Source organism: Mauremys reevesii, linkage group 19 (genome assembly GCF_016161935.1).
Source record: "Mauremys reevesii isolate NIE-2019 linkage group 19, ASM1616193v1, whole genome shotgun sequence".
Lineage (NCBI taxonomy): Eukaryota > Metazoa > Chordata > Testudines > Geoemydidae > Mauremys > Mauremys reevesii.
Window position 1 is genome coordinate 23,508,237 of NC_052641.1, and position 10,679 is coordinate 23,518,915.

The window sequence follows — 10,679 nt, forward strand, 5'->3', positions numbered from 1 at the left end:
TTTAAGATGTGTCAAAAGCTGATCTGAGCATGCTGCCTACTCCGGGCAATGTGCCCAGATGGGAGAGAGGGCTTTTAGCCTAATAAAAAGGCTGTGCTAACCAGTGTTCCCTCTAATGTTTCCCATGCATGTGCGGAATGAATTTTGTTATGTGCACCAATATGGAGGTCATGTGTGACACATCATCATATATTGGTGCACATACCAAAATTCATGTGGCAGGGCTGGGCTCAGGGTTGGGGTGTAGGGGGGAGGGCTCCGGCTGGGAGTGCAGACTGTGGGGTGGGGCTGAGGGTTGGCGGGGAGTTAGGTCTCCAGCTAGGGGGAGTGGGCTCTGGGGTGGGGCCGGGGATGCAGTGCTTGGGGTGCAGACTTCCCTGGGGCTACAGCAGGGAGAGAGGACTCCCCACAGCAGCATCTGGGCTGGCGGGGGAGAGGTGTCTATCCCCACGGCGGCAGCTCCAGGGCTGGGGCCATGGGATAGGCACCTCTCCCCTGGCCGCAGCAGGGCCAGGGCTAAGTTGGGGCTGGGGCAGGGGCACCTCTTCCCCTGGGCTGAGGCTGGCAGGGAGAGGCGCCTTTCCTCACCTCAGCCCGGAGTGCCTGTGCGGCACTTAATAGATTGCTGCACGGCTGCACAGCTTAGAGGGAACTTAGGTGCTAACATCAATGTGTGATAGCCTCGTACTGGAAAAGGAGGAAAGCAGCAACTCCATTCAAGGCTCTCATTTCATAAACAATTGTGGAAATGTACTCCAGCTGAGTGAAATGTTCTTGGGTCCATGCTTAAAATTCATGTGACCTCTAGGAAAGGAATACAAAGGACTTGGAATTTATTCAGAGTCCTAAAGCAACAGCAGCAACATATTTTTAACAGAGGGTAATTAACTATAGGAACAACTTATCACAAGTTGTGGTGGATTTCTCTGGAAATTTTGAAATCAAGATTTAGATGTTTTTCTACAAGATGAGCTTTAGTTCAAAGAGAAATTAATTCAGGGTATCCTATGGCCGTGTTGTGCAGGAGATCACACCAGATGAACACATTGGTCCCTTCTGGACTTATAGCCAATGAATCTACAAACCAATTAAAAAAGCCTGCTGCTTTACATGCATGGAACCTTAGTATCTAAAGATTCTAGTAATATACACAATGGAACTATCAAGTGTAGCGGTATCTAAAAGGTGTGTATGGTGTTTCCATCACCTGAAATGCATCCCAGAGACTACTCTTTATAGGTTTATTGTGAAGGAAACTTGGGCTTTTAAGAATTTAATTATTTATTTACATTAAATATAGCTGGAATTGTTCAGATTTGACGTGAAACTGAGATTTCCAGTAAAGGCATTGCTCAGTTGAAGCTTTGCTGCCTTTTATTTTTACCATTAGCCCTACCGGTGACAAGAACAATATTGACAGTAACCCAAGTTAAATGCTGCTACCCCATCACTGATCAGTGTTCAAAGTGAGTTCTCAATCAGACTGCTCTAAGTTTGTTCCTAGGTACAAGTTCTGCTGTAGAGAAGATCTCGAATTTTGTTTGGGAGAGACGTATTTAGCCTTATGCTAAGATATAGTTTTGCTGCACAATAGGGTCCTCTCATGGCATAGTAGTCTAAGTGTCCTAGCATGCTAGCTTACTTGGTAAAATAAATATGCTTTTGTGGTAGTAATAGTATAATCATGTGTGTGCAAGATGTGGCTTGAAAAGCATTTTTGTACTTGCTGTCTACATAGGAAACCCTTAAGTTGTGGACAAGGTCTGATATTTTGACACTGCAAGAAATATTGGCCAGTTACCATTTGATTTCAGTGAATAAAAAGTTATTCTTTTTAGACATTTTAAACTTTGTTTAGATTATTTGAAAAATCAAATCTATAATCTCTTTGAAGGATCTTTATTTTAGTCATGCCAATTTCTCGTAATAAAAAACTTTTTTTTTCCCATTGGGCTAAAAAGTGGAAGAAAAATAATGTTTGGCTGGTTATGAATCACTTCTGATATCTCTTTTCAGACTTTATTTTGGAGATAAACTCAAGAGAGATTTAATGTACAAATTACCTTCAGAGATGTGCATGTCAGTTGGAATTCACTTGAGTAATATTGGGGGAGGTTGTTATGTCATATAGTACCATCTGACTGTGACATTTAAAATCGCACATTGATTTTTATTAAATCTTATCAAAATAGTGGGAGGTGTCTTCATTCCCCACTTCCCTTGGAAATCTGTCATCCAGATAACTTCAGGGGGATAAAAATAAGTTCTCAGTTTCCAGAATGTAGCCACAAGCGATGGCTTTAGCACTTTTAACAAGATGATAAATTTAAACACTAACAGGATTTCATATTTTTTAAACCAGTCATGCGGTGTGGTGGTCAATTTTAAGTGGAGATCCGGCCATTCTGCTGTAATTGTTCTAACCAAAATGTCAAAAGCAAACCCAAATGTGGCATCACAAACTGTTGTTAGCAATACATTTGGAATGCCTGCACTCACAGTCCTCCAGCTCACATTCTTGGCCGTTTTAGTCAGAATTTATAAGGCATCTTCTTTTTCAGTTTTAATTTTCTATTTGCCAGTCTCGAAAAGAACACGAGCGTTGTGCTCATTTTTTGTTTTACTTTGCATATGACTATGTAAGGAGCTATGGACAGGGATTTTAATTGTAATTGAAAGATCTTCAGATTTCCAGGAATTATTGACACTCTGTTGAACTCTAGGAGACCTATCTTGTATGCTTTTGGCTAGCGTTTTCCTGACTCTGCTTTGTGTTTGTAACACACAGATCATCACCGTAACTCATGGAATCTATGCTCCCTTTTTTTATTTTAAATTACTAGTGCCAGTTTGCTCTTTGAAGATACTGTTTACCACTGATGACATTTAAGATTATACAGTGTATACTGATAATTTGTGAAACTCTGAACCACAAAAACATACAAAATAGACACTAACGATTCTTACCTGTGTGCATCATGTACACGTCGTATGTTCTCCCAGCCTGCGCTTGCTGTCTGTTCACTAGGCATATCTAGCTGGCTGCTACGTGGGGACATGATGTTAGATTTCATTGGTACTGTGAAATTCAGTTCTGCAAACATTCCTAAGTACGTTACACAAAGTAGCTACAGCTGGAAATCTACAAGAAAAGTGAAGCTGGGATTTTCAAAGGAACTTGAGGGAATTGGGCACCTAACACCTATTGAATTTCAGAGTAATTTTAGGTACCTTGAACATCTCACCTGAGTTGCCATATTTAAGCATGTTTGGACATCTGACAGTGTAAGAACTACCTGAGATGTATTTAAACTTGAAAATGCATCTCTGTTTCTCTAAGTTGACAATGGAACTCTTTTCCATTAATATCTGGCAAATTAGCGAGTGATGTACCAATAAAAATTGTGGCTACAGTCCCACAAAATGTACTTAGTCTTTTTATTTTCCCAAGTATACTTGAATTTTAATTATTTGTCCTGCTCTGCTAATACATGGGACATATTTTATATATTAGTGAACTCTTAGTAAAATGCACTGCAGAATCCTGCTGTTTTTAAACAAAAAAAACAAAACAAAAAAAACCTTTGCTGGAAGTAGAGTGAGTCCACCAGTTTTGTTGCGAGAATGATCTGGTTTGTGTATTGGTGAGGTTTGACTGAGTTAAAAACCTTCTACTAACTGCACAGAGCAAGACCGAAAACAATGTCTTCAATACCTGATGTAATTCATGTGCTGCACCTCTGGCCTCAAATCACTAATAATCTGTCAATGTATGTATCTAAACTATAGAATTTCAGAGCAGAGTGTCTTGAGTTGATTTTTTTTTAAGTACTTCTGGGAGCTTGCTGTGTGTGTCAGCAACAAGATGATATTCTTTGGATAGCTTTCACAGTGCATGATAATGAGCAAAAGACTAACAATTATCAAATAGCCCCTTATTAAAACCATAGCGAGAAGCATCAACTTCAGCCGGCGTTAATATGAAAAGCTTGCCGTTTTGATGCAGCTTGCGGCAAAATGGTTTTAAAAGATCTTCTAAACAGAGTAGATAATATCAACAATTATCCAATAGCGCTTCATTAGGAGGAGGTATTACTCTGCTGTGTGGGGTGGCATGTGACAGTTAGTGAGAGTGACAAGAAGCACTTGAACAACGTTATGGAGTAATAAGCAGATGGGGCACCGTGTGGGCTGCATGCTGAGGTGACATGCGTCTTGCTTACTGAGCCTCTCTGCAGCTCATGGTTTTCCCTTTGAAGACAATTCTTATTAGTGCTATTGGTTCCCTAATATGTAAATGGCGAATTTCATTTGTTCCTGTTCCTGGAGACTGTTGTAACGGTGAACAGTCTTGGGCTTGCGCCTGACATTGCCAGAACGTACTCTGGATCGTGGGCTTGTTTTTGAATCGTGGTTTGAGAGAGAGAGCAAAAAGGTACTCAACTCACAATGTTTACATTAAATTATTTATTCATGCCATATTTTTTAAGTGCACAAACACACGTCTCTTCATGGCTGCTGTTCTGGGGCTCAGCATTTAAAGTTCATTTAGAACTCTCAGTTAAGGACTTGCAGCATAAGTGATTTCCTCCCACAAAGATGCAATTTCTTTTTTGAGACCTAATTACATTTCATATATATATATATATATACACACACACACACTCTCCAAACATCATGTGTGTATCTTAGCTCCTCAAAAACCCTCCATTGTGTTATCCTGGCTGCTTGAATCTTCCATTTATCTCCATGAAAAAAAGTATGTTTGAATAAATTGAGATATGGGGCTCATGAACCAAAGAAACTAAAATGAAAAAAATAAGCTGATAAGGAAAAGACACAGTAGCCTGGTTACAAAAGCTTTTTAGAATCCTCTTCCCTAAACAATACGTGGCTTTGCTTTATTTTTAAAAAAATCAAGTGGAATGTTCATATTTATTAGACTTTGAATTTTAGGTAGCAGCTTGTTGTCTAGAAAGCATCAATTTACTCTTTCCAACAGTCCACTAAAAATTTAGCAGGCACAGAGAGCAAATATGCTCTGTTCTGAACAGGATTGTAACTGAAGTAGATTGAAACTGTAACATGCATCAAAGGCGAAAGGGCTTTTACTTTTAAAAGATTATAATTTTTATGATAGGTTATCGTATTCCACTTCATGCAATTGGCTTAGAACAATAATCTTCCTGCAGCACTGAACTCTCATTTCCTTGGTTTAAGAAACATTGATATTTATAATTTTTTGGTGTACATCTAGAATCGCTGCCCATCCGCATTCACAGGGTCCCACATGTAAGACATTTTAGGAAAAAATAATTACAGTGCTGAGGCAAAACACAGAAGCCTCTCCTGTGTAATGAGGGCCAGGAAAGTGTAATGAATGTTCATTGATCATTTGAAGAAAGTGGTGGGAGGTGTTTGGTCTGTGAATCTCTATTCTGCTCGGCACGGGTGTTTTCTTTGGTTACAAGAATTATCACTCACCCCTTGGGGACACCAGGAAACCAATTTAGCTGCCTGAGACGTGTGTGTGTGTGTGTGTGTGTGTGTGTGTGTGTGTGTCCCTGCAGCATGGTAAACCAGAGTTGCAGCCTTCTGAATAGGGGACAGGCAGAGGTCTGCCTTCACTGTGCAAATACCAAATCTCGTGCCTTTCATGTGGACGGGATGCTCTGTGACTCGACATGCTTTGTGGACTGCTGCTGCCTGACACAGCTTTTGTTTGCTTATGTCCACTGCATAGGGCTGATGAGGTAACGGCAGGTAAGCTGTACATCTGGTAATAGGTGCTTGTCAGTGTACAAACCGATGTCTCAAAGAGCAACAGTCTCAGTTTGTGTTCACTGTCAGAGAGCAACAGTATCAATCATTTGTGCACTGTCACAGCAAAACTTGCTATTGCAAATCAGCAGTACTGGGAGCTACTGAACCCTTCACAGTTTAAAACTATCTTCCATTTTTCTCTACAGATGGCAGCTCTTCAGAGTCCTTTCTATGGAGATAAAATGAATCTGTTTTCTCTTTGCCAAAAGATAGAACAATGTGACTACCCCCCTCTTCCAGCTGAACATTATTCTGAAAAGGTAAGTTGGGCATGTGATGCTTAGATTGGAAAGTGGTGACACATGGAGGTAAAATAACTGACCCCAGGGTGGGGCAGAGTGTGTGTGAAGACGGGGAAGTGTTTTTTGGCCGTATCTGAAGTGGACCCTTCCCCCCAACACCTGAAAAGAATTGGAGACGTCTAGATAGGATTCCCTAGATTAGCTTACAGCTGGCCAAAACACCTCTCACCATGGTATCCAAGCACCGGCAAAGTAAATAGATCCAATGGGGGACAAAAGGAAGTTTCCAATAACGAGGAGCGGTTTGATCTGGAGCACTCCTGCACTAGCAAAACACGACAACGAAACCTGGGGAAAACCTGACACCTCTCCCTACAATAACATACCATAAAACTGTGTTTAAATTTAGTCTATAAAGTCCTCAGTTTGTTTAAATGTATAACAAGGGAAAAATGATACTAAAAGGAGGAAGGGAAGTGATTAGCCTAGTACAATAAGCATCCAAGCAGGAGCCATATGGGGGCTTTTTAACGTCTGGTTAATTTTATTGCTATGAAAGCAAGAGACGGGAAGCAGTGGCTGGACCGAGCTATATCACAAGTTGCTGCTGTGCATGCCCACCCCTTTGCCATTGTGCTTAAATCCAATTGCAACCACCCCCTTCTTCAGCAGTGGACCTTTTATGACAGTTGTGTGGCACTTTTTGCGATGTGGCCAAATGTCAGCTAGACTGAAGCCCACCAAATCCATTTCATGTGGACCTAAATCAGACAGGAAACCAAGTCTCCTGATAAGTGTGTTAATCGCCCTGAAACAACCAGTTCTTTTCCTCCATTTCTTCTTTTAGAAATAGCTGCCTAGTATTTGAAAGGAAGTTGTTAAGGTAACTGAGTGTCCAACCAGTTTTTCAGTACAAGCAGAGCTCTGTGCAGTGAGAGACAGGGTACAGAGGAAATAGAATATAGGGCAGCTAGCAGACAGTCCACGTGTGTTCCAAGGTTCTTCCCCAGAAGGGGACTGTGGTGATGCTCAAAACATCTTTGTTATCGGGTTGCACAACAGCGGCTAGTGTGCCTGGTAGAAATGGGAAGCAACGAACTAAATAGATGCAGCTGATCTAGAGAACTCAGCCTGTGTGTGTCTTTCCAGGGATTAGAGAAATATCCCCACCCAGTTTTACATACTCGCGAACTAGTTAGAGGTAACAGGATGCTGGAGGAAGGAAGGAGTTGGGATGTTCATAAAACAAAGGGGGTTGGAAATCAGTTTTGCATATTCAAAAAATGGGGCATCCATACAGTGACTAGCACTCTAGTCCTCACCTCCCCTGTTGTGTTTGTGGTATACGCCAATCTCCCTGTAAACGCTGTAGAAAGCGGACACAACAAAATAAATGAAACTGGTTTGAGAGCACTTTAATTGGCAACCAGTTCACTTGCACATCCTCTTAAGCTGCTGACATCTGGCTCCCAGGGAAAGGTACCATGCCAGATTTGTGCACAAAGTATTGGGAAATAGTACTAGACAAAACTGAGCAGCTGGGCTCTGGCTCCGACTCCATTGCACACAGCAGCTTTTGTGAAATGAAGTGTGCACTTCTGGAAATATCCAGTGTGTGCTGGTTGCAGGGTTATTTCTCCTCTGGATGGATGCAGCTCACTCTCTGTAATGTTAATGGGAGGCACAGGCCTGGAGGGGACAGACCCCTAAACCTGCCAAGCCAGTAGATTTTTTCCCTTAATAAAGACTTGGATCGGCTGCAGTAAGGTGCTGTTAGTGAAAGAAGCACGTGTGGGAGGTGTCAGTCACCGAGGGGAGACGAAACTCTTAGGGACTTCCGATAATTTCACGTTACTCACCAGAATTTGAGCTTTTGTGTTTAAAGCATGACATTTCTCCTAGGACAGCATCTCTCCAGCTGGACTAGCATGGTGCTGTCTCCTTGAGCCTGCAGGCAGAGGCTCTGTCTGTGCTAGAGAGCTGAACCATTCCTAACTCAACCGGTGGGATAGAACCAGCTCTGACTCACATGGTACACAGCATCCAACCAGCCATTTCCATTTCAGTACCGTCTGGATACCTATCCCAAAGTGCCTTACAGAAGCTGTGGATTCTGGGAGGTTTCCAAAGGCACCACTGTAGTCAAAGCAGATGTGCAGTCAGATAAGAATGTACATGTGCAATCAGTTCCCCCACCTCTTCAGGTGAAGGATAATACACACACGCTGCTTTCTTTCAGAGCATCTGTTCTAAGCATTAACCTCCTACCCTGAGTTGTGAGTCAGCAAGTCTGTCACAAACAACTGGCTTATTTCTCAGTTGTCCTGCTGCGTGGGCAAGAAATATAGCCATAATGTCCTGACCATAACAGACTCTAAATGCTGGCCGTCTGGTGTGCACATACATGGTAGGAAGGGCACTGTGTTCCTGAAGAGACACCAGAGCTTCTGGTTCTCATACAGTTTGCATTCTTGCTAAGCAACCAACTTAAAAAAAATGGTAAACTGGTCTAGAAAGTGCGGTTTTTCCAGACAGCCTTCATCAAGAGTCATTTCCATTTGCTGTGCTATTGTAGCATGCACTTCATGATATGCCTGCTGGCAGTAGGAATTAGTGTAAGTTGACAGATGTGTTTCCTGTCTTTACAGTTACTGTCTGTTTGCTTCCCTCTGGCACTGCTAAAGAGTGTGTGTAGCATAGTGATACAATCCAGGGTGAGAAGGATGGTTTAAATCTCAAACGCACCAGGTCCCAGAGAACTAGACTACAGCTGGTGTTCATACACTTAACTGAATGCTTGACGAAGTCTGAGAGAGGCTAGGCCTTTAGCTCTGGCTTATTTCACCGTATTAGTTGCTGCTGTTACATGAAGCCACAAAGCTTAATTTTTTTATGCTGGAACATGACTGTAGTCTGAGCCGTGTTTGCTTTAGTTCTTATGGTATGAAATACCCAAGTGGTGACAATGTCAGAGTGAATGGCCAGGGATGGGAGCACATGGACTTCCTAAACCAACCAAGCACAAAGTGAAGATGGTTCAGGGAGCAGGCCACCACAATAGTCTCTCCTGAAAATGTGGAATAAGAGGCCTCATACAGAGCTTGTTCTAGCAGTAATCATGGTGTCAGAGGACAAAATGGGTGACTTAGTTATTTTGTATTTGAATACATGCACTCTCCTTCCAGAGTGAATGGCTGTTCTGCTTGCTCAGATTCAGCCTCAGAAAGTAATTTCTTGAGCCTGGTCTAATATTGTCACTGCCTGTTGGCCTGTGAGCAATGTGAAAAAGCAGCCTGTGTATCCTCACACGCTGAGGGTAAGAGTTGAGATGAGGCTGACTGGTCTCTCTTTTGCCCGTGCCATGAGGCTGAATGTTTCTCAGTCGTCCTCGGGAGCTAATGGCAAATCTCCCTTTTGCCTCTCTAATACCGATCTTGAAGCTAAGGTTGAGCTCTGCTAATGTGTTACACTGCAGGCTGATTCTTAATCCCCTGAATCTTTCACTTACAGCATGCTCTCAGTTCCAAATAAAATGAATAAGCTTGAGTAGTTAGAGAAAAGTGCCCTGCTTTAATAAAGCTCCTTAAAATGAAGAGTGGCTTTTTAAAGGGAAGCCATCCAACTATTTTCTCTTGTCACGATAGACTCCCTCCCTAAAACAGAAAACTAGAAATGGCCACAGTTCTCTGAACATCCACTCACTGTGCAGGGGCAGTCAAAAAAGTGAACAGAATGCTGGGAATCATTAAGAAAGGGATAGATAATAGGACATAAAATATCATGTTGCCTCTATATAAATCCACGTATGCCCACATCTTGAATACTGTGTGCAGATGTGGTCGCCCCATCTCAAAAAAGATGTATTAGAATTGGAAAAAGTTCAGAAAGAGGCAACAAAAATGATTAGGGGTCTGGAACAGCTTCCGTATGAGGAGAGATTAATAAAACTGGGATTTTTCAGCTTGGAAAAGAGACGGCTAAGGGGAGATATGATTGAGGTCTATAAAATCATCACTGGGGTAGAGAAAGTAGAGAAGGAAGTGGTGTTTACTACTTCTCATAACACAAGAACTAGGGGTCACCAAATGAAATTAATAGGCAGCAGGTTTAAAACAAATAAAAGGAAGTATTTCTTCACACAACACACAGTAAACCTGTGGAACTCCTTGCCAGAGGATGTTGTGAAGGCCAAGACCATAACAGAGTTCAAAAAAGAACTAGATAAGTGATGGACCTATCCTCCATGAAATGGCTATTAGCCAGGATGGGCAGGGATGGTGTCCCTAGCCTCTGTTTGCCAGAAGCTGGGAATGAGCGACGGGGCATGGATCACTTGATGATTCCCTGTTCTGTTCATTCCCTTTGGGGCACCTGGCACTGGCCACTGTCAGAAGACAGGATACTGGGCTAGATGGACCTTTGATACGAACCAATAGGGCCATTCTTATGTTCCAACTCTCCAGTCTGTTTGCTGCAGGGAATTTGATCAAGTCATTTCAAACACTTATTTGCAGTGATTATCAAGGCTTCATCTCTGACCCATGTGTAGATAAGAATGGAAGTTGTATATAGCTCTTGCATGCTAGGATGGTTGTTGGAGAAAATCTTTGCCTC

General features: G+C 42.2%; 1 protein-coding gene across 8 annotated transcripts in view; it reads left to right on the plus strand.

Annotated features, from left to right (window-relative positions):
* Positions 1–10,679, plus strand: part of NEK6 (NIMA related kinase 6) — a 248,128-nt gene that overhangs the window by 233,660 nt on the left and 3,789 nt on the right. For all 8 annotated transcript variants that reach the window (XM_039506269.1, XM_039506271.1, XM_039506267.1 and 5 more), the window contains one exon: positions 5,970–6,083. In XM_039506269.1, coding sequence (XP_039362203.1) covers positions 5,970–6,083 — 114 coding nt within the window. The remainder of the gene's footprint in view (positions 1–5,969; positions 6,084–10,679) is intronic.